Below are 23,962 nucleotides of genomic sequence, written 5' to 3'. Positions count from 1 at the left end.
AATGCGATTCAATATTCACTATAATTATTTATCCACTATTTTTATTGAATTTTTAGTAATTTTTGCATTTTTTTTACATATTTATTGAAATTAAGGTCCAAATATGTATTTTCTTAGATAAAAAAAATTGATTTTTTTTGGTCGGTATTTTTTTTTTAAATTGTGCATTAAGGGGTTAAAAAAGAAAGAAATAAACTTACACAGGTACAAAACTTACGATTCTTGACATGGACTTGCTCCACCTTTCTTTCAAAAAATGTAATTCATGAATAATAATAATTTCATGAATCGTTTGCAGTTGGTGCCATTTTAATTGAAAATCCAAATTAGATTTTCTGACCTATATTACTAATTCCATTTTTTTATAACCTGGTGAATTTAATGTGCGTGTGAAATTGAATTTTGCAACTCGCGCAACAGTTACATTTTTAACAGTTTTTTAAGTAGAAATAAATTTGATGTCAAAATTATTTTAGAACATTAGATGTAGCAATTTTTAGCGATGCCTTAGAGTCGCCGTTCGACTGCAAGGGGTTGATATACACTGCTCAAGAAAATTACAGCATAGAAACATTTTCGATGAAAATCGAGCAACTTTGACGGACGATAATCCCGCGAAAAATAATCGTAGAACGAAGACTTTTTTCTTCCAGTTAAAGAGGAAGGATCAAATTTCGTTCGGCCGCAAACGACATATACGAACAAAATTTTACAAAGTCCGTACATTTCGGCAAACATTATATTTAAATGGTTACAACGACGAGGGTGCGACAGTATTTCAAAGTAGAGGTTTCAAACTATAATTACAAAAAAAATTATCATCCTACGATGATGTTTTGCGTAAATAATCGTTGCAATCGTTAGTCAAAGTTGGCCAATTTTTATCCGAAATTTTTCTACGCTATACTCTTTTTTTTAACAGTATATCTCACAGCGTTGCCACATAGAGTATCTCGCAGCGTTGCCAGATAGTATAGCTAATTGATATGTAAAGTAACATTGCTAGTTAACCAAGACCACGAATTCTGCATATTTTGAGGGAAACACGTTCGAGTATAATAATCAGGCCTGTAATATATAATCTAGCCTCTGCAAACGATCCCCTAAGAAACCGATCCTCTGCGAGTTAACGGTAGCCGATCGATTCGTCGACAGCGAAAGCTATCGCTCTATCGTTCTTCTTCGATTTCCGTTCGTCGTGTCCTCGAGAGGATTGGAGGACTCACCTCGAAGACCTCGAGTTCCAGCGTGTCAACCTCGACGCTCATCGTCTATCCTACGCAAACTATAAACCTTCTATAAGGCCAACCTCTTCTTCCTCGTGGCACCTGAGCCGTGCCGACGAGACAATGTCCGCCTCGCCTCTTACATATTTCCACCTGGGTCCCTCCTCTTCTTCGTCCTCGCGAATCATCGCAGGCGCAGGACGGCATTAGCCCGTGGTCTGTACCTTCGTTAGACGGCGACGATCTACGACTGCAGGTCCGGTGATCCTCGGGCAGCGGCAATGTCCTTTGACGGACATCTTCCTTCCGGCGACACCATGAAACCTTCTTTCACCGGTCCCGTATCGTCGTCGCGCTGCGCGACCAGTTCCGCCGCGAGCGTCCAAGCTGTTCGATGGGAACAGCCTCGTCCGCCGGACTCGTTCAACGTCCGAGGACACTCGGACTCGCGGCTACCCTCTTCGACGACCAGCTCCGATCCTGTCACGTGACGATATCGGGGCGATACCGCGAGACTTTCGAGCATTTCAGATCGCCGACGATGGGAAGCATCGCTCGGGGGCTTCTCGCGAGGTTCAAGGGGGTTTCTGAAAAGAAATCGGTCCCGGTCACGCGACAGGGTAAGGCTCCAAATTACCGACTACCCAGTTACACATTAAGCAACATTTTTTTTTGTTCATTTATCAGATCTTCGGCCGAAGTTCGCGGAAAAATTCACCTTTTCTTGCATTTCATATCTTTTTTTAGTTCTCTAGTCTGGCAACTGAATATTTTCTGTACGTTGAAGGCTTTTCGATATGAAATTAAGGACAAATGCAAATTGGAACGTCTCGATTACCGATGTTTCAAAGCAGTTACAGTAATGCTGATTAAATTATTCGAATTGGACGACTTGAATTGTTTTCAAAAGGGACCAGTTTGCTAGATCATAACTAGAATGCTTCTTTTATATTTTACTACCGCTTGAAACGACAAGAGAGAATGAAAAACTCATTTTCAAAAAAAAAATGCGTTTTGCAGATCTCGATAAGTTGTATGTACGTTGAAAATACCATCGTAATCGGTTCGATCGCAGTACGGAATTACAATGTTCATCCGGTATACGCTCCAAGCTGCTCTTCTGCGCATGCATCACCTACCCCATTCCTTGCGTAACTTATTCCTCCGTAAACACTGGTTGCGTGTCCTGTCCACGGATAATTATAATAAGGGGAATCGGACCCCGTCGACAAGCTATAACCGTGTGCCGATGAATCCGCGTCAGCCGCGACCGTCGATGAAAACCGATCGGAGAGAGAGCAACGTGTTATTTTCGATTCCGAAAGAAACGCTCGCCCATTGTTGATACCGTTGTCCCGCGACGGGCGGATTCGCCGCAGGGTTTAAAATAAGAACGCGTGTTCTGCGTCACGCGCGGCCAGAAAACTGCCGAATTTTGGCGAATAAGACGTTACTCGCCGGCGGAACTGCCCCGCCGGTTTTCGTAGGTCATATACCTTTGTGTAACCTTCCGCGAACAATGCGCGGTGTCGAATTAACCCCAGCGGTTTTAAAGCTGCAGTATTTCGTTACAAAGTACCGGCCCGGGTTTCTGAAGCTAGCTGAAGTTAAGACGTTGCCGCGACGTCGAAAATGGACAAATCTGCATGCCCTTTGTTGTTAATAATAGATCGCTTATTTTTGGAACGTCAATGTCTGTTTCATCCAGGTCTGTCCTTATTACGAACACGACGAAACACCATCGTCGTAACGTGTGTCCTCATTGAAACCACGATGGTGTGTACAATTAGAATTATTATAATAATTATTAATAATTATTGTCGAATTATTATAATAATTTTTCACCGATAAATCTTGAAATTGAATTTTAAGAATATCATTTGCTATTATACTTTTCAGTGTTAAACAGACTCGAAGCAACTTTTACATTTTTTCCTGATATTTAAACCAGATAAAAATTGTATATTTCTATATTCGAGATAATTGAAAATAGAAATCTATAACTTTTTGCACTGCGCATGGATCAGAGTATCGCTTTTTTTCACCAGATTCCCGATAGACTAGCATAGACTAAGCATTAGACTAAGGTAAATACTCTACACGGTGTAATTAAAAAAAATCTTCAAATCATGCTAAATGTTCCAGGTTTCTCATGGAAAAGGAAGACCTTGATTGACGCCGCGTCCTGGTGCGATGCGGCAAGATCAAAAGAACTTATAGAAATGACTGCGGCAATCCCGTAACTGTTGCAAGTTTCTCCTGGAACTTGTTTCGCGCACGGTGTAGAATCAACAACTTTGTTGACTCAATGGAGACGCTTGCTCGTCGGGATGATGTGTTTGCTTCGGAGCCTTGGACTAAACTAAATGCTACTCTGCAGAATGACTTCGGGGTCTGACCTCGCGCGTCCTACATTTATTTCGCCAATTGATTTTGATTCGCATCAAATACAGGGCAGTCGTCGTTAAATTTTAAAGGATATTTTAATGTGTCGCGGTTGCCAATAACCATGATAAATGACGGAGTTTAGTTTTTGGTTATCGATAACAATGATCAAAACAACAGTTTCAATTACGAACTCTCGTCAAATGACGAGAATGTTAATTCGTTACAGATAACCGCTACAATTGACGAATATAATTTTTGGTTAATAATAATAGTATAATAATAGTAGTATAATAATAGTAATAATAATTTTATTTATCAACGGGATAAACCCTTTGTTACAGAGAGAGAGAGAGAGAGAGAGAGAGAGAGAGAGAGAGAGTAGTAATAGTAATAATAATAATAATAATAATAATGGTAGCAGTCATGCAACAACGGATGAGATAGAAAAATGTAAAACGGAAAAAAGAAAACTTAAATATAAATATTCGTGAGGGACAGAACAAAAAGAGTTTATGGATAATGGTTATGAATAGACTGCGGATTTTTATGCAAAATAAAAATTGTTCTCATTAATAACAAAGTGCAGAAACTACATAGACATTTATTTATTTTCTTAATCATTCTAATGGAGTCCGCAGTAATACAATAATATTCCCAAATTGTACATATGTGTTTGCTATTTTGCATTTGATCTATCAATTATTATCACGAAATGCATAAAATCCGCGGTCTAGGTATGAATAACGATTACGGATAACTAGAATTATATTTTGGTTACGAATAACCACCGAAGATGTGAAGAAAAATTCCAGCACTGTTACTAATAATATCAATTCATTATAGATTGTATTTTAACACTATGCCGTCCGGTGGCACCACGCTGAGTGTCATGCAAAAACTATCTCTTGTATGCCGGTGGTACCACTTTGGTGCCATTCGAAAAAACTGAAATAACATTTGAACTATATTTCTTGGGTGTTAAAAGGCAGCAAACTAACTATAGCATTGTGCTTATTCAACTAAGAATTAAGTACGAAAATTCTTGGACGACATACGAGCCGTTTATTTTGAAAGTGGCCTAAGTCATTTTTCAAAAACACACCGAGCTAGCTATTTTAATATTCACATTTCTACGTAATACATATAATTTCATGTCAGCAAAACTGAAAGAACGTAGTGACCCTTAGGAACACAAAAACATTATACCACCATGTTATCAATTAGCAATATTTTTAAATTTATTAAAACGTAAAAACCTTAAATATCTGCATTTTCAAATAAATGGACTTAGGCCACTTTCAAAATAAACGGCTCATATCTTAATTTTAGGAATTCATATTACCGCCATCTTCGACATTTTTTTTTAAATCTAATATTTTCAACCTATTATGCCGGCGTCAAACGAAAGAATCATATCTAAGATCTGCGGACGGCATAGTGTTAAGTATAATTTAGCGCTATCCTATTCGAGAAAAAAACATTTACATTGCAGTGTGTTCGAGTTATCGTGCTCGCTGATGAAAATCGACCGGCAACTTCGGACAAAAGGAAAAGCGAGAAACGGGCGAAACCGATCAGGATGTTTTCCGCGAGAAACGGGACTAGCAACGAAAGAGAGTAAACAAAGTGCCGCACTGTCAACGTAGGAGGATCGCGGGCGACGGGATTTGTGCGGCAGCGATCGTGCAAGCAAGCATCCTTCGCGAGCGGTGTTTTCTTCGGTGTCCTTGGTTCCACATGCACGAATGATGTCAGCGTTCGCGAGCAAGCCGCTTTGGGCGTCTACGAACGAAAATATCCGACGAGATGTGTGCACTTCCTCGAAATCTTAACGGGCCTCGGCGTCGATCTACACACGCTCCTCCGGCCCCGAGATTTCCAGAGAACCCGCGCCGACGGACAGCACACCGCGTCTCCGATCTCCTAAGACCGTGGTAATGGCTCGCTCTTACGTAAGCACGCGGTTCTCAAACGGCGAGCGTACCACGTTTCTTCGCGAAAAATCATTTTCCCGGCAACGTTTAGACGCTTGGACCGTCGGAGCTGCACGCGGAAACCGCTCTCTCTCTCTCTCTCTCTCTCTCTCTCTCTCTCTTTCTCTGCCTCGCTCTCTCTCTCTCTCTCTTTGCCTCGCTCTCTCTCTCTGCCTCGCTCTCTCTCTCTCTGCCTCGCTCTCTGCCTCTCTCTCTCTCTGCCTCGCTCTCTGCCTCTCTCTCTCTCTGCCTCGCTCTCTCTCTCTCTCTCTCTCTGCCTCGCTCTCTCTCTCTCTCTGCCTCGCTCTCTCTCTCTCTCTACCTCTCTCTCTCTCTCTCTGTCTCTCTCTCTGCCTCGCTCTCTCTCTCTCTCTGCCTCTCTCACTCTCTCTCTCGCTCTCTCTCTGTCTCGCTCTCTCTCTCTTTCTCTACAAGCCGAAACTATTTTAGTGCCGCGGGGTGCATCGCGCGTGAAATCCGAACGCGTTGCACGGTGGTCGATTCGAATCCCGGCTTTTGTTCGTCGAGATTTTATTCGCAGTAATATTTCCAATAACCACGCAGATATATCGATTTTTAATGCTCGATGGAATGCGAACCTTTCGACATCGCATTTTGACACTACGGTTAACACCAGATAATCGATCGAAACGACTGGTTTCCGATACTTTCTTTCCCGATGTTATAAATAATTGTTTCGTGGATAATTATTGATAATTAAATTAAATTATGGGTAATTAAAATTTGTTAACTTTGACCGCGACGATGACACCGCGAGAAATCATCGTAGGACGATGGTCTTGTTTTCAAATTAAAGCTCGAAACTTCTACTTTAAGATACCGTTTCTCGATTTTTAATTCGATACACATTCGCCGTTGTAACCATTTAAATGTGAGACCATGTTTCTCGTATTGGAAATTACCGAGTTCGTCATATTGAAAATTGCCATGTTTGACGAAATGCACGGACTTCGCAAAATTTTTCCCACAGATGCCGTTTACGGTCGAATGAAGTACCATCCTCCTCCTTTAATGTAAAAAAAAAGAAAGAAACTTGGCTGTGATATTTTTTCGCGAAGTTACAGCACTTTTAGGTATCCCTTACATTTTTATCATGTACTGCCGGTGATACTACATCTAAAGGGTTGCAGTGGCGAGGATGCGTCGAGTTTAGAATCTAAAAACATTATCTTACGATGATATAGAATTGAAGAATGATAAAATATCTTGATGTTTGAGCCGTTTATTTTGAAAGTGGCATAAGTCACTTTGTTTTTAAGTCGATATATTTAAGGGTTTGCGTTTTAACACGTTTAAAAATACGGATGTTAACTTTCGAGAAGATTTACTTGTATTTGTTATCTCAGGATACTGATATTTTTCTCAGTATAAATAATTTCGTATAAACATTAAAAAATCACCACTTTTCATTACGGTAAAGTGACTTATGCCACTTTCAAAATAAACGGCTCATTTGTTGCAATCGCGTTTGTTACCAGTGTCTACCTCGTTAATTCTATAACTGGTTTATTCGATGAATAAACCTGAATTTATTTATCCTTTAACTAGACAGTTTTCTCGGAGTTCCCTTCCAAAAGCGAACAGAAGTATCGATAACTAACAGAACTTATTACAGCTTGCTGCAATTAAAACTCTTTTTTTATTGTTCTCCTGCACAAGAAACATTTCTACGGATGCCACATGACCGGATCAGGATTGAAGAATTTTTTTCGAAAGAGCTGTAAGTTCCAACGACACGATTGCCTATTTTGTTATTAGGTGTTGAAAACATGCAACACGAACAACAGCTTTCGAAGAAGTAGCTTCGAAGTTTGAAGCACTAAAATAGTGCAACTTGAGCGTAATTCATTGAAAAGAATCTCCCTTCCGAACTATTAACAGGAGAGAAATCCATTTCTGCCAGCCGGATAAGTAAGAACATTCTCTCAACGGAAGCGAGAATAATATTGTGGGAGAAAAAAATGGAACGCAGCTATCGTTTCAGTGATGGATGATGTAAACAAGAAAATTTTGGGAATTTCCATTGTTCAGTGTGCAGTTTTATGCCGCAATGGCTGCTCCAAAGAGTCGTTCGGTATTTTTGTTTTATTGCTCAACGTTGGGCAAGATCCATAAAATATGATATTTGAAACTAAGAAGATCGCGTGCGAAACGTATTTTCGTTTTCAAGTCGGTCATGCAAGTAAGATAAAAAAAATTATACAAGTAAGATAAAAAAAATTATACAAAAGAAAATCGTTTTGAAATAATAAATAAAATTATTCCAAATTTTATTCCCATACGCGGGTGACGGAATTATTTGCTCCGATTTGAAAATTAATTTTTACGCTGATCTATTGTATCTTCCTAATTTTTATCAGGCTCCGCAATCCATAAGAATATAATATTTCTAACAACAAAAATATAATTATAAAAGTAATCGATGTCGTGCAATTTAACTTTCAAATTTCAATTCGATTAAACAAAATACCTTGAATTTGAGAAATTTTTTAGATTATCGGCGTGGCGGTCGAAGCGTTAAAATGGCGATAATTAGGGCTGCGGATTTGTATGCAAAGTAAATATTGTCTACATTAATTGTAAGATACGGAGACTGAATAGCAAGTTCATTTTTTCGTTAGTCATTTGAATAGATTAAAAATAATAGATTGTCACTTTGAAATTTCTTTATTGTGCTATCCTAAATTATAGCTGCTCCGTTTTGCTATAAATGCATAAAATCCGCAGTCTAGCGATAACGTCGGAAGATCTTTGGAGTTGTAAAAATATTAATTCTCGCCGAAGGCGGCGGAGAGTCCCCAACGCGGTGAACAAAAAGATGATTCTACGTCTCAAGTAGAAGTCATAGAACTAATTCCCTCACGTGTAGCTGCGTTTGCAAAAAAAGGACGCTGTAAAACATAATTGCTCTTACGAGCACTTCTTTGAATCGCGACTTTTTTCCCCTGCGAACCACTGTCGTCGTTCTTTCTGCTCGCTGCCATTGCTCTTAAACAACGTTTACGTTGCCCCGAACTCGCTACGACGAGTTTCGTTACTGCGTTTGCACGAAATCGACTATTTAAATGTTGTAAAAGATCCGTCTCTGAAAATGATATCGCTCAGGGCAGGAGCACCGAGCGGAACATCGAGGTCATAGGTGCAATAAGGATGCGAGGTCGTGCATTCTGCATTCAGGAAAGTATATCCGCTGAAAGTTTCTTTTTTAATATCTTCAGAATTCACGAACAGGCGGCGCGTTTTGGGACTACGTTTGACCTTTGACACGGCGTGTTCGGCTAAATCGCTGCCCCAAAAGATCCCTCGGAGTCGAAAAAATATCGAAGACTGCTACGGCGATTGCTCTTGCGACGCTTTTATTAACCCTATTATTAACCCTTTGCAGCCGAGTGACGGCTCTGTGGTGCCTCTAGAAATTGTTGTATCAAGTTCCAAAATACACATTATCGTATTTATTTATATTCGAAAAACTGATGGAAGCGTAACTGTTGTACGAGTCGCAAGACTCAATTTCGTATGTACAAAATGCAGCAAGTCACATAAAATGGAAATACTGTGGAAATAATAAAAAATACTATGGAAATACTATGGATATAATAAAAAATACTATGGAAATGCTGTGGAAATAATAAAAAATACTATGGAAATACTATGGATATAATAAAAAATACTATGGAAATACTATGGAAATACTATGGAAATAATAAAAATTAACCCCTTAATGCACAATTTAAAAAAAAAAACCGACCAAAAAAATCAATTTTTTTTATCTAAGAAAATACATATTTGGACCTTAATTTCAATAAATATGTAAAAAAAATGCAAAAATTACTAAAAATTCAATAAAAATAGTGGATAAATAATTATAGTGAATATTGAATCGCATTGCAGATCGAATTTTGTACCCATCGTACTGTTTTTCAATTAATATAGGTAACATAACATAAGTTGCGACGCCGACCGTATATATACGGGTCTGCACATTTTGGCCGGTTTTGCACGCCCGTGTTAATACGTTTCTGCGCGTTAAGGGGTTAATAATAAATTATTAAAATAATAAACAGATCAGAAAGACTGTTTTGAATTTAGAGTTACAATGGCTTCGAGTGCAAAGGGTTGATCTTAATAAAATATGATTCGTGCGCCTGTGATACGATAAAAGTTATTTCTTGGTCACTTGCGTCGTAGTAACGATTTTACGCGTTTACGATAAAAATGACTCGTTAAAACACCGAAGTGTAACAAATGTGGAGAGAAGACATTTGATTCAACAACGCCTGTTTATTGTTAAGAATTATTACAAATTTGACGAAAATTGTGCAGAGAAGTTGGAGGAACAACAATTTCGTACAGAATATAGAAGAGAAAACTGTCGATCGAACATGCGAATCCAAAGAATAATTAAAAAATATGAAGAAAGTGGTTCACTTGCAGATAAAGTCAGTATAAAGTTACTGCAAAAAATTTTAATGACGCGAAATTTCGAAGTAACGCTCAAAGATGGACACCCTTCATTTCACTGTCGCGGGTAGTTTTTTAATTGACAAAAGTTTTCTTCGGTTCTAACGTTTGTGACATTACCATAGAGACCCGCGGTTTAAATATTAGATTTCGGCGAATTCAATATCGAACCTACTTGCCCGGAATTTTAGGAATTAGGCGCACAGAGTGCCGAGGGTCGTCAAATGCGCCGACATCCGGCCTCTCAAAGGGCAGAGAGAGAGAGAGAGAGAGAGAGAGAGAGAGAGAGAGAGAGAGAGAGAGAGAGAGAGAGAGAGAGAGAGAGAGAGAGAGAGAGAGAGAGACTGCAGCCGGGACGCATCAATTTACCGTGCGAAAAGCCGCCCGGAATTCGCTGAACGCCATTTTTTCTTTAAAGAGCCTTTGGTTTCGCGAGAAAATCGAGTTTAAATATCGAGCGGAGTGCGCGTGCACCGGCGAGGGCACGGTCGGGTCACTCCTGGGTGTCCATGGGTTGAAAGGAATCCGCCACCGACACTCCCACGACCGGCGAATCGAACACCGTCGTCCCACTGTGTCCGAGTGCACGCGCACTCGGCCAATATTGAACCTCGATTCTCTCCCGTAAAGCCTCCATGGAAAAAACGCGACCCCGCGTGTTCCTCGCATGTATCTTCGCATGGAGCTTACGTCGCCGCGCACAGAACAACGAAACGCCTATTTTCGTGAACACCAATCCCGCCGAATCTTCCTTAAATCTTTAATAAGTGGTCGTACAGCATAAGAAAATATAGAAAAATGCAAGAAGACAAGGATAATCGAGAAGTAGACAAATCGGCTGCCAATAGCTGCGATTATAAAATATAAATCTAATACGTTATACATATTATATACATACAGGGTGTTTCATAATTCATGGTACGAATGGATCGGGTAAATTCTACGGCTCGAAATAAGAAGAAAATCAAGAATAAGAAAATTGCGTGGGAGGCTTCGTTTTCATGAAAATTAAATTCGCATGATGATAATGATAATGATAATGACAAGAAACCTGAGTTGGATGAAAATTGTCTTTCCTGTTTGCTCGAATTAATTCCTTTGAAGAAACTGAACAATTGTTTCATTCCGTCAGGAAAACGATCAAGGGCGAAGGATTGCTAATCGACGCAGTTGCAAATGAAATTGTTTCTTTCCGCGAAGGGTTTAATTAATTTACCGATACGTACAACGAACGTCTAAGTGCGAAACGTCTATTCGGATAAGAAAGAATTTCGATTCGAGGGATTTCGATAATCGAGATTCTACTTTATTTTCGCGTTACAGACTTGAGGGTAGTTGCCGGGACATTTTTAAACTCTCATTCGCTACCTCGTGAGTGTATAACGCCGTTACAAGTTCCTATCAAACTTGTCGATCTACTTAGTTAGCAAAAATCAAAGTTCTCGAAGTTCTTTAGCACCGAGGCTGTGATAAGAATTCATGGCTACACGATATAATCTCGACAGCAGACTGATCTTAAAGCAGTCGATCCAAATTTCTTCTACGGCGAAAGAATATGATTTTCGCAACTATACTTTTAAACTGATCAGAAATTCGATCGTTGTGAGATTTGAAATTTAAGATGGAAAATGTTTCTTCTATACGATTCTATTACTTTTCAAATATGATGAACTCCTCTTTCGAATTGAAAAAAACATCATCTCTTAGACTGTATGCATGTTTACTTTGATTTAACTTGAGATTACGTTAAAAGCTGTAGAATTTTCTAATTATTAGTTGATCGTGGATTTCACGCAGTTATAACTGGACTGCGGATTTTATACAATTACGACAAAAATTAGTAGATGAAATACAAACATATGAAGACATTAAAATAATTTCACGATACCGCTGCATTATTTTTTATATACTGATATTATTAAACAGAGAGAGATACATTGTTATCTAACTCCTGTTCTTCAAAGAATCAACCGCCGTAAAACTGCACAAACACCCTGAACGCGCGAAGATCTGCAAGTCCAATTACAATGCACAACTTCGTCCGGATTTCAAGCCTCCCGAACAGTCGAAGGAGTTCACAGAACCGCTGTAGTCTCGGTCCAATTAACGAAATTACTTCAATTCTGTCACAGCCTTTATCCGAACATAAATTCCAACGGAAAGCCAAGCAAAGACCCACCACCACCGACAAAAAAACCACCTCCGCATTGTTTACCGGGCCCGACCATATTTACAACTCGGGGTTCAAACGAGTAACGTTATTTTCAGCCCTAGATAAAAGGCAGTTCTATTATTAACCCAGGCATAAAACGGCTGCTCGTATTTAAAGAAAAAAAAAGAGAAGAAAAAGAAGAAGAAGAAGAAGAAGAAGAAGTCCCACGTCATACACGCGAGGCAAGAGACGGCTAGTTGAACGGCGCGAAGCATCCACGTTCCATTAAATATTTGCGCGGTTTCCGCGGGAATTTAGCGAGCCGGCTGGTGCCACGGCGACTGTAGAACTTTCGAGTCCGATTCGAGAACAACGTTTCGACCGAGGATCCAAGACCAGCCCCGAGGATTCTCGCACCGCTAAGCGTTCTTCTGACGCGAGCACGCGCTCATAATAAGAGCCCGTTCCGCGATTTACTTTCGCCGCCCGTAATTTCCCGCGGAATTGCTGCCGGTCGTCTCCGCGATAATGGAAAATCCTCCGGACGGCTCTCTTTCTGCCCTTTCCACGTCCTTTCCCTTCGTCGCGGAACAAACTACGCGGCCCCAGCTCGCGAGAACGCTCGCGAAGCGAGCGGATCGCGCGGCGAGCTGAAACGCCGTTTTCTAGCCGCGAGTAAAATCATTTTCGTCTTTGTACAGAGCAGACTATACGCAACTTGTACATCCCTGCAACTTCCAAAATATTTGTTAGACAAAACAATGTTGTGAAAGTCGCGTGATCCAACGTACGCAGCAGGTGTACGCAAATTAATTTTGACGGATTCAGAGTCAGCGGAAAAATGCTATGAAAATATATATATATTTTCAAAAATTTGTCTCAAGAATTACTGGTACAGTAATGTCTCCCTAACTGACGCTCAGATTGCGCACAAAAATGTACAATTTGGGAAGAGGAGACACGATTATTCGAGCCTTCCAGCTCGTTTTTATAGTTGTTGACAATTCGAGACTATAAAAATGAACCGCAAGGATCGAATAATCGTATCTCCACTTCCTAAATTGTCTATTTTTGTGGATTATCTGAGCGTCAATTAGAGAGACATTACTGTAGTTGATTTTTACACAATTGACGTATGTACCTTTCTTTTAACACTAAACCTACCAAGCAGTAATACTAACTGGCATGTACTGCTTCACAAAAGTGAGAAGACCGAATTTATTTAGAATTTGTACAGTTTTTATTACACAACTTGCTCCAATAATATAACTTATTCAAGCGTTTTCCACGAAAGAGTCTCGGAACTTTGCAGAATTGCAAAATAAGAAAGCGGTCACTTTGACCGCGATAGGTTTAGTGTTAAATAACGTAGTTCTCAATATTTCAAGGTTAATCTCATTTCTTTTTTTTTTTTAATGGAATGATATATTTTTCTCATAGCAGATCAAAAGAATATTAACTTCTAAGTAGAAAAGTATAAACCTACCAACAACCTATAAACCTAATGGTTAACAAGATTTTAACCCTAGAAAGATAACCATATGACAACGTACGTAAAAGATAACCATACGCTTCAGAGGCGCATGCTTTTCTAAGGCGTCAATTTTATACTAACAATGGATATTTATTTAAGTTAATCTAGTCATTTTAAAGGTTTGGCATTATTGTAAAAATAAAATGCATTTATATTATATTTTTTTATATTTTAAGTAATTTTAAACTTAAATCACTAGACCTCTATGAAAAATTAACAAAAATCAACAGTCTTTGCAGGCGCCTCTGCGACGTAGGTTATCTTTCTCGGGTTAAAATAAATCGATCGAAGGATGTAATCACTGGCTAAAATCTTGTGAACAATCAACATTAGGATGAACGTAAGTCTACACTTTTCTACTTAAAATTTCATATTCTTTCGATCTACAATGAGCGAGATATACTCGTCCATCTAAAAAAAAAAAAAGAAGTAGACCTTGAAAGTTCGAAAACTGCACTATTTACAAAAAAGTGTAAATACGTCGTAAGTTCTCGCCCCCTTAAAACATTATAACTTTTGTATTTTTAACACTTTTCATTTAGATGTTGATAATTTAAAATTTACACGATTCATTCTGTATATCCACAAAATACAATGACAAAAATGATTTCGCTCGGACAGAGTCGCGTTCGCGCCCGATTCGCCGCATGTGAAAGATGAGAGATCGTGCCGGCGTGCCGCGCGTAAATCTATGTATTACAGAAAAAAGCGGAACGTTCGCGCAAAACCGATCCAATTCATTTCCGGCGCGATATTTCTCGGCTTGCGAGTACAAGCAAGCAAGCAAGCGATCGAACAGCTCGCAGAAAAGGCGACAAAAAAAAATAGAATTTATCGTGCCGGCGCGCTCGTATCAAGAAGAATCAATAACGCGTCTTATCCCGTCGGTTCGATCGACGGTGTCTCGAGACTCTTTCACCGGAACGTACCAGAAATCGCTATATGTATAATTCACGGCTCAAGTTCTACGAAGAGACAGCCGCGCTGAAGATCCATCCCTTGGATACGGAGAAATCTCTGCCCCCCCCCCCTCCCCCCTCCGCGCGGTGCTCTAGCAAGTTTTTACGAACGGCGACGACGCTGCTCTGGCCTTAAAATCCGATGCTTGGCACTAATCCAGTCATTTCAGTTATCAATACAAACGAGAAATGTTCCCTTAATTGCGTCGTTCTGGTTATCCGACGCTGGGATCGCTGTTCCCTTTGTTAACCTGCGCCACGCTGCGGACGTTTATGTGGACTCGTTAAAAATTCGGAATTGATGGTTATCTTGAGGTTTCGGCCCCTTTGCAATTCGTTCCTGCTAAATGGTTGTCGAATCGACACGGTGGTTAAATGCCAATGCGATGGAAGCATCGATAATTAACCCTCGACACTTTATGCGGATGACGGAACAAATTACTACGATTTAACAATTAATTCTCATTTGTTGGTCTATCGTTCTATATTCCTAGTATTTTGTTAGGATCCATAAAACGTAAGAATGGTTGGGAAAGTAGTTAACACTGGAACTACCGAGCCCTAAACGCGACTAATATGCAGGATGTTCTCTCCAATTGTCCTTCAGCTTGCAAACAAAAATGGACTATTTGAGAAGAGGTATACGATTATTCGAGCCTCGCGGCTCGTTTTTATAATCGTCGACTGTTAACAACTATAAAAATGAGACGCGAGGATAATCGTATCTCCTCTTCCAAAATTGTCCATTTTTGTTTACAAACTGAAGGACAATAGAGGAGAATTTTACTGTGCACCGTTTCATAACAATGCCAAGACTGGATCTATAATATAAATATATAAATATTTATACAATTATATAAATATATATAATATAAATATGTAATATAAATTGCGCATGTGATTTATATTACAATATATACTTCAATAAAGAAAAGTACGTAAAAGTTTCTCCTGGAAATATCTTTATAATACCACAAGAACTGCAAGAGAAAAAATCAGAAACCACTCTATTTTGATTGCTTTGGTAGTTCTAGTGTTAAAAGACTGCGGATTTTATACATATATTACAAAAATGGATAGGTGAACAATAAAATAGTGAAAATATGAAATGAAACTATGAGAAATTAAATGAAAATTAATTGTTCCTTCTGATGATTTTATTAAGTCAACAATAGTGCAACAGCAGTCTCAAATATTAGGTCTACCGGAAAGTTCTGCCTGATAATGTCATTGCAAATTTCAATAGATATGCGCATATTCATTTGAGACATATATTTTTGAAAAATGTTGCTCACAAATTGCCATCGCGCTGGCAAGAGGTCACAAGTAACGACGGAAATTATATTCTACAATAAATATCATTAAATTTATTAAAATCTATTATTTCCTTTCATTTCTCAAACGGACAGAACTTTCCGGTAGACCTAATACTTTCAATATCTTCACAGTTTCGTATTTCACCTATTCACTTTTGTCCTAAACACGATGAAATCCGCAGTCTAGTAATCAAATTGTCTGCTTGGAATTTCTGGATTAAGATGTACAGTCATATCGCCTGTACGTCGGCATTCCTTCCCGGAGGATTAAAGCTGAAGGTAAGATGAGATAAGTTTAAGATGAGATTATGCGAGCCGTTGACGCGAGGGAGGTTTAAACAAACGCTGTCAGCTTTCATAATCGTATCCCTATATTTTTCAAAAGCGAATATCATTTTGAACGCGAGGGAAAAGCGAGTTCCCGGAAAGCTAATTGTTTTATAAAAATGATCTACAAGACCAAAGATTGTTGAACGTTAAAAATTACTATTTCCAAATGTTCGAAAGAGTGTTTTTCTAAGTTTTCGCGACAGTTTTTACTGTAGCAACGACGCTATTCGTCGCGAGAAGCGCTAAAAACGAATGTTTATGCGCACGCAAGCGAGTTGTTTAACCTTTCCAAGATCGAATGATCTAAGCTTTGGACTTTCTTTTCCTAAGGTCGATGAATTGCGCACGCATATAGAGTTTCTAATTTAAGGAAACGGTGCAACGCAATTTTACGTGCAAGATCTACATAGAAGAATAGTTTCGATGAAAAGTATTGTCTACTTTTTTTTTACGCTCTTCCGAGGAACAGGACTTTAATCGTAGCCGGAAAATAGATCAGTGGTTACCGTGTTAAAGCGCCGAGACGGTGAAAGTGAAACGACTTTTTAAGATTCGCGATTTTCGTTTATAGACGTTCATTCGATACCACTTTCATGCGATACGGTCAGTGGAACGATGCCTGCACCAGGTCACGTGGCAGAGATTAATAATTCAGTACCGCGCTATTAATTGTCAATGGACTTCTATGAGCGAACGAATTATGAAGGAAACTTCGAGAAATCTGGTTGTACTCTTCCATGTCTTGTTCGCCTATTTCTCCTGTGGATGACGATTACGAAATTATATCTTATTTATAATAAAATCTATTCGACGAAGATAAACTTTTAACTTGGTAAAACTACTGCTATAAACTGGCAGTACATTTTTGAAATGTTACGTGCGAATTTTTATGTAACATATCATCATTACATTTTCAGGAACGAAGATGTATCTTATTTCAGCAATTTTTTGATGCGCCTACTATATCCTTCTCAAAAATTCGAATCACGATCCAACTACATACGTACATGTTTCCTTTGCTCTTACGTAGGCAACCAAAATGCGTGAATAATTTTTATATACAACTTTGAGATCACGAATTTATGTAATAGTGTAGAAAGAATAAAAAAATTAAGGTCAGTTTCAGCATACTTTTTAAAAGAGCGTACAAAATCGTCGAAGGAAATGTAACAAATAGATAAAGCACGAGAAAATTAGATTCGACATGAACGTATAAAAAAAAAAATTATTCAAATCCGTAGCGACTTTATTTTTGTTGATACGTGACAAATAACGCCCCCAACCCCTCCCAGATCGGCAAGAATCACGTCACCGACTTCCACCGGGAAGACCGCGGCGAACGTCGCATCCAAAAATTGATCGGCAATGTTCCCGATGGAATTTAATACGCGCGAGAAACGCTGGATATCGCGTTGCGAATTTCGGCGACTCTTGAAACCGGAAACGGGCCGAAGACGTACAAACGTGAACGGGTCCTCCCCGTAGAAATCCTTCGGAAACACGTATCGCGGCGCATGCACCGCGATATATCGTACGACTATGTCCCGCCGCTGCAGTTGGAAGTCGCTGAATTTTTTATAATTCTAGAGCTAAAATAAGGGTCACACGAGCCGCGCTGTTTGCGCCGGCACGCATTATTTGCGCAGTCGTGAGCCGTGTTTAAATTTGACAAATCGAAACCGCCGCGGCCCGACACGTTCCCGTTCGCGGAGCGACTTCTGCGTCGCAATCTGCCGGCAATTGTATTCTCAATTAGAAGTTCGCTTTCCTCGAATGTCGTTTGTAATTGACGGGCGTTCTACGTTCATAGAACGTGCACCGGCAACGCTAATCGATATTTCCACCCGGATAAATAAATATTCCACGTTTCAGGACACACGTGGCTATCCGAAAACAAACCGAACTTCTCGATTTTCGAGTTACGAAACACGATCTCTCGACTCTTGGTTAACACCGTATTGTTTTTAATTGTACCGAGATCCGTTAACAAATGTCCTGCGAATCGTATTATTTCTCGATTCTCAATCGTATAAAATTTGCAAAATAAAAGGTTCACAACAAGGATCGCAATTAGCGGAGTTTCAAAATGATTTTCGCTGAGCACGCAGGGGTTGATCGAATTATCAAATCAAATCAAATTTGTCAAGCGAATCGATGCGAGTTGAAGGATGATCATTTGATCGAGAGAAATATGGGGAAAACGTCCATAACGATATCCGTGCGGGAGGAGCCCTCTGTTCGCGAGACAATTAAATTTAAATATTGGTCAAGTGCACGCGCACTCGAGCGCTGTTTTCAACGCTCAAAGAGTACCATGGGGTAAGGGGGTCGCTTCTTGACGCTGCTGCCGGTAGTAATGCACTCGAGTACACGTGCACCCGGCCAATATTCGAACTCAATTAGCTCGAAAACGGGGCGTTTTATGAAAAAATATCTATTCGACATTTTCGATTTACTTGCTCGTGCAGGGTCGTTACCGTGATTGGCCCTATACGATTCGCATCGAGTGTTTTCCGATTAAGACATTATCCAATTTTCCTACCGGGAAAAAACATTTAACCACGCGCGCATCGCCGTACGATATCAAAGTATGCTCGTTGCCTGGCAATTTGTATCCAGTCGCTTCTACTCCAATAGATTGTTAACCGCAATGTTATCTAAGCAATTATTAGATCGTCGTTAGTGCACTTTGCAACGTTGCTTGACATTATTAACACGTTGAATGCCACGCCGGTTTTACAGAAATTCTCCGTGGCGCCACGATGAATATTCTTTTATGCGATACATATAATGTTGAAATATATTGTCTGCAATAGACAACCATGTTTGACATGTTAATTGCGACAGGGGTCACTGTTTCAATCGACGATGGTAATAATACAAAATTTTAGATATCGACATTTGTTTTAGCCCTTTGCACTCGAAGCCATTTTAACTGTAAATCTAAAATCATCTTTCTAACTTATAGTACTTTCATTTTACGATACAGAGCGCATTTTACGCGTACGAAATTCAGTCTCGTGATTCATACAACGGTTACACTTTCAATAACGTCCAAAATCTAAACTTTGATAATATAAAAATTATCTTAGAACGTGATATAATAATTTCTTTTTGGTGGTGCCTCAGAGTCACCACTCGAGTGCAAAGGGTCAAATTATATATATTTCTATCAATTAAAAATTATCTTAGAACGTGATCTAATAATTTTGGTGGTGCCTCAGAGTCACCACTCGAGTGCAAAGGGTCAAATTATATATATTTCTATCAATTAAAAATTATCTTAGAACGTGATCTAATAATTTTGGTGGTGCCTCAGAGTCACCACTCGAGTGCAAAGGGTTAAATTATATATATTTCTATCAATTAAAAATTATCTTAGAACGTGATCTAATAATTTTGGTGGTGCCTCAGAGTCACCACTCGAGTGCAAAGGGTTAAATTACATATATTTCTATCAATTTGGGCGCGCCGGTCACCGGTGGCCCCTCATGACGTCACCGCCAAGTTAAGTGCCGGTCACCGGTGACCCCCCCCCCGTGGCGTTCAACGTGTTAAAAATAGTAGTAATTATGCGAGAGCATGTAATCGCCGTGGTCATGTGTCGGTCACCGGTGACCGACGCATGGGTGACTGCAACGGCTGCATGAAAGTTCAAGGAAAGATCACCGCTCGCCGAAAAAACAACCGAATGTTTTTCGGCGGCTCGACTCGAACAACACCGCAGAACGCGACAACACACCTTGACAAGTTGAAAGAAAATTGATAATGAGAAAATGGCGTTAAAAGCGAAGTTACCGCGGACCTTGCAGTTCTTATCTGCTCGAATTAAACGTGTAAGCGTTCATTAAATCCTCGTCGTTGCATATCTATGTAAATAGGCGAACGCGACGCATTTTCTCTCTCTCTCTCTCTCTCTCTCTCTCTCTAGAATTCATGGAAAAACCCGACGCTCCCATTTGCGTGGCCTCATCGAGTCGGTTAGAAAATGGGAATTTTCTATCGCCTAATACTTCGCTTAACAGAGTCTTTCAATTTATCTGTCACGTTGGCAATTTGTTATCATAAGACAAATTAACAGCGTAGCAAGATGTACGACGTACACTCCCCGACAATTCTACGTGTAAGACGCTACGTAGAACCGTACCAATTTGTGTCGTGAAAAATGATACGTTCTTCCTGTGTATATATATATATATATGTTAATAACAGCACTGTATACATATATATCTATACATATATGTATACAGTGCTGTTATTAACACGTTCCCTTTCTCACCAACTGCATTTGTTAGACTGAAATTCATCGCATATTATATTTCATCTAGCTTTGTAATTTTTGGATCTATTAATTATACCACGATGCCGAAGAAACTATGGATTATGTACACTTAACAGGAAGAACCGCACCTTTTTTACAGTGAAATTCGTGCTGTGTTATATTTTATCTAGATTCGTAATTTTTAGACGTATTAATCATACCACGATGCCGAGGAAACTATGGAATACACGTACATGTAACAGGAAGGACCGCACCTTTTACGGTGAAACTCATGCTATGTTATACTTCATCTAGCTTCATAATTTTGTTGTATGTATTAATCGTACCATCATGCTGAAAAAACTATCGTGTATAGTAGCTAAACAGGAAGAACCGCACCTTTTAGAGTGAAATTTACGCTGTGTTATATTTCAGCTAGCTTCGTAATTTTCAGATGTATTACTTATTCCACCGAAGAGAGCTTCCTTGAATAAACTATGTCGTAAATATGTACGCTCTCGGAAGGTGTCTGACAGCATCGTCTCAGGGAGTGTATTTATTTTGCGTGTGACGTCTCAACGGTGCTCCACTTCGAAATTGATAAGGGCATTCCGCCGGTAATGGCCAAGATTCCGTAAAAATCGCGAAAGGAGGATCAATTAACGGTTCTCGCGACGCGCCACTAGTTGATTAAATATTTACCCATCCATCGTCGACGTCCTCGAAAACATTTCAATCGACCCGAATCGAACGGCGATCGAACTCGATATCGTGCTTAAACATTTTTCTCCGATGGATATTTTCGTATCGTCCACTCTGACCGTGCACTCCGGGTCCGCACGCAATTTGAAGTGTTCTCGGCGGGTTCGACGGCGAATCAACGGTACAGCAGTTTTCATTCGTTTACGAGGTCCCAGCCCCGAGCAAGTAATTCACGTCCGAGTTTACATTCGCTTAGAAAATTACTGAACGGGCGACGTCCCCGGCGTCAAAGGTGCTCTCGGAGAGGCGATCCTGAACGTTCGTTCCACCCATCGCCTCCTCTCCTCGCCCATTACAGGCATCGATAAAATGCTAATATAGATGGAAAACTAACCTCATTCGCGGGGAATTTAATAACGCGGGACTGACCGCGTTCTAAATGCGCGACTGTACACAACGGAACGCGTCGAGACACGACACGAACGAACGAACGAATAAACGAACGAAACGAAACGGAACGAGACAAGACGAAACGAACGGATGGACGGCCACGTTATTTACGAGAGATGTCTCATCCTATCGACGCGTGGACAAAAGAAAGACCCGCGACAGCCGTACACTGAAAAGAACGTCCACCGTCAATGAGTTTACGATCGTAACAGGTACACGACGACACAATTCGACGTGCTTACCGCCGACCCCTGGTTTTCCCCATCGGAATCCACGGGATCCCTGTTTATCCAAGTTCCTGGTCGATCGTCGGCACCGATTACCGGCATCGGCGTCCGACGACGAGACGTCATCGACGTAGAACGTACGTCTTCGCGTTCGTATCGACGATCTCTCGTCGTCTCGCCGATTATCGTGGTTCTCGAAACGACCGACGACGCAACGTTCAAAATCGCTCTCTCTAAATTCGTTCCATCGACGGTGTCTCGCGCGCGCACATACAAGGCACACGATATACACGGCACCACCGTTCTCTCGTGTACACACGTCGAAAAACCACGGCTCGGCGTGTCGGACACTTGTACGTACATGGAGACGCACGTACACGCACGCAACCAGTGTACGAAGGAAGACGCTCCGACGACCTTCGGTTTCGTTTCGAAAATGAATCGGGTTACCTCGTTGTTTTCGCAGTCGGTGTAAGGGTATACAGGCGGTCGAAGCGGCGGCCGCGTCGACGAGGGCGACGTCGTTATAACGATCGTCGTTGACGGGAGAGCATATCGAGGCCGTTTCACGCGGATTTTACGAGCAGCCACGGAACGCTCGGTCGACGCACATAAAAACGTTCGAAACCGTGCGATCGATCGTTCGACGAGGGATGCTGCTGCTGTTGGTTCCTCCGGTCGAGGGACAGGCTAAGAAAGAACGAGGACCGAGGAAACCGGAGCAGCGTGTGCCGCACAGAATATCGTCGTCGTCGTCGTCGTCGTGCTCGTCGATGACAGAAACGTGAGGGGGGCGCGAGGTAGACGGTGATCGGGCCTCGCTCCGTGTTCTCTGCGGCCTGTTTTCGGCCAGCTCTCGAAACGTTTTTCGGGTCCTGCGGGCTGAGGATGATCAGCCGGTGCGCGCTGGGCGTCCACCGTTCGTCGTCTCCGCTGCTCCCATGGACCATCGGCACCGGCGTCCCGTGTTTTCCGCCACTGTCAGCACCACCGTCACCATAATCATCGCGCGTGACACACGGCCCTGAAGCCACGGGGACCGCCGTGGTCCTTCCGTGCCGCACCGCAAGACCGACACACACCGCGGAATTACCACCGAGACACACCAGATTCACCAGCGCGACACGCACCGTATATGTATTCCTTTGGGTTCGCACACGCAACTGCACGAGGGTGTCCCGTCGCACACGACGGCGTGCTTCACGCTTCGAACAGCACGGTGAAGAGTCGAGTCGAGTCGACGGACCAGCTCTATTGCTCGATCGTATCGTTGAGAAACTTCGAGGCGTCGTCCCTTGACGGCGCCACGAGTCGCCAGCGCTGGTGGTGCCGTTCGCGTGCGTAGACCAACCACCGGCGCCGTCGTGGTTCCCTGCCACCGTTCGGGGGTAAAGAGGGTTGCTACGTTTGCGATCGCCAGAAACTACGCTGGCTTTCCTTCGCCCTCCGCATTTGCCTGTCGGCGAACTAGCGAAACAACGGTTATCTTTCTTCTTGCTATTTGGCCGATCGATTCGATTACCCTAGAACAACCCTTTCCCGCTCGTTCGCGCACGTGGTAAATTAGCGACTTTCATCGATCGCGGGTTTTACGAGACTAGAATAATATTCTCGTGATGTTTGCGATTTATTAAAAGTAACAGTTGAAATCGAAATTTTCGGTAATGAATTAGGTGTATTGATTATTGCGGACACCTATCGGATGGCTGTTTCGATTTATCGGTTTCACCGATTACGTACTATGGAAATTGTTCGCGAGCTTAATTTTTGTTATAGTTTCTGTAAAATGTATTTCTATACTGTTCATGATAAGAAAATCCTTCTGTATTACGGTTTGACGCTCTTATTAGAATGAACTAACATTTTCAGATGAACGGAAATGATTAGTTCTGGTTTCGTTGTTAATTTACTGTACCATTAACGTTTTATCAATTACTGTTTCGTTGCTGTACTATTATCGTT

The 23,962-nt window shown here is 40.9% G+C and overlaps 1 protein-coding gene across 11 annotated transcripts in view; it reads right to left on the bottom strand.

The window, feature by feature from the left end:
• Nucleotides 1-23,962, bottom strand: part of ATP8B (ATPase phospholipid transporting 8B) — a 150,313-nt gene that overhangs the window by 39,378 nt on the left and 86,973 nt on the right. The window contains exons 1-2 of one of the 11 annotated variants that reach the window (XM_033466891.2): nt 22,451-23,257; nt 1,310-1,813 (exon numbers count right to left, since the gene is read on the bottom strand). The exons of 8 other annotated variants lie outside the window; for them this stretch is intronic. In XM_033466891.2, the coding sequence (XP_033322782.1) occupies nt 1,310-1,414 (105 nt within the window). In that variant the 5' untranslated portion in view covers nt 1,415-1,813; nt 22,451-23,257. Of the gene's footprint in view, nt 1-1,226; nt 1,814-21,323; nt 21,803-22,450; nt 23,258-23,962 lie in introns of those variants that run through there. 2 more of the 11 variants (XM_076520904.1, XM_033466892.2) reach the window with 2 other exon arrangements.

This window comes from Megalopta genalis, chromosome 4 (genome assembly GCF_051020955.1).
Source record: "Megalopta genalis isolate 19385.01 chromosome 4, iyMegGena1_principal, whole genome shotgun sequence".
Lineage (NCBI taxonomy): Eukaryota > Metazoa > Arthropoda > Insecta > Hymenoptera > Halictidae > Megalopta > Megalopta genalis.
This window is presented reverse-complemented; position numbering and strand designations above follow the sequence as displayed.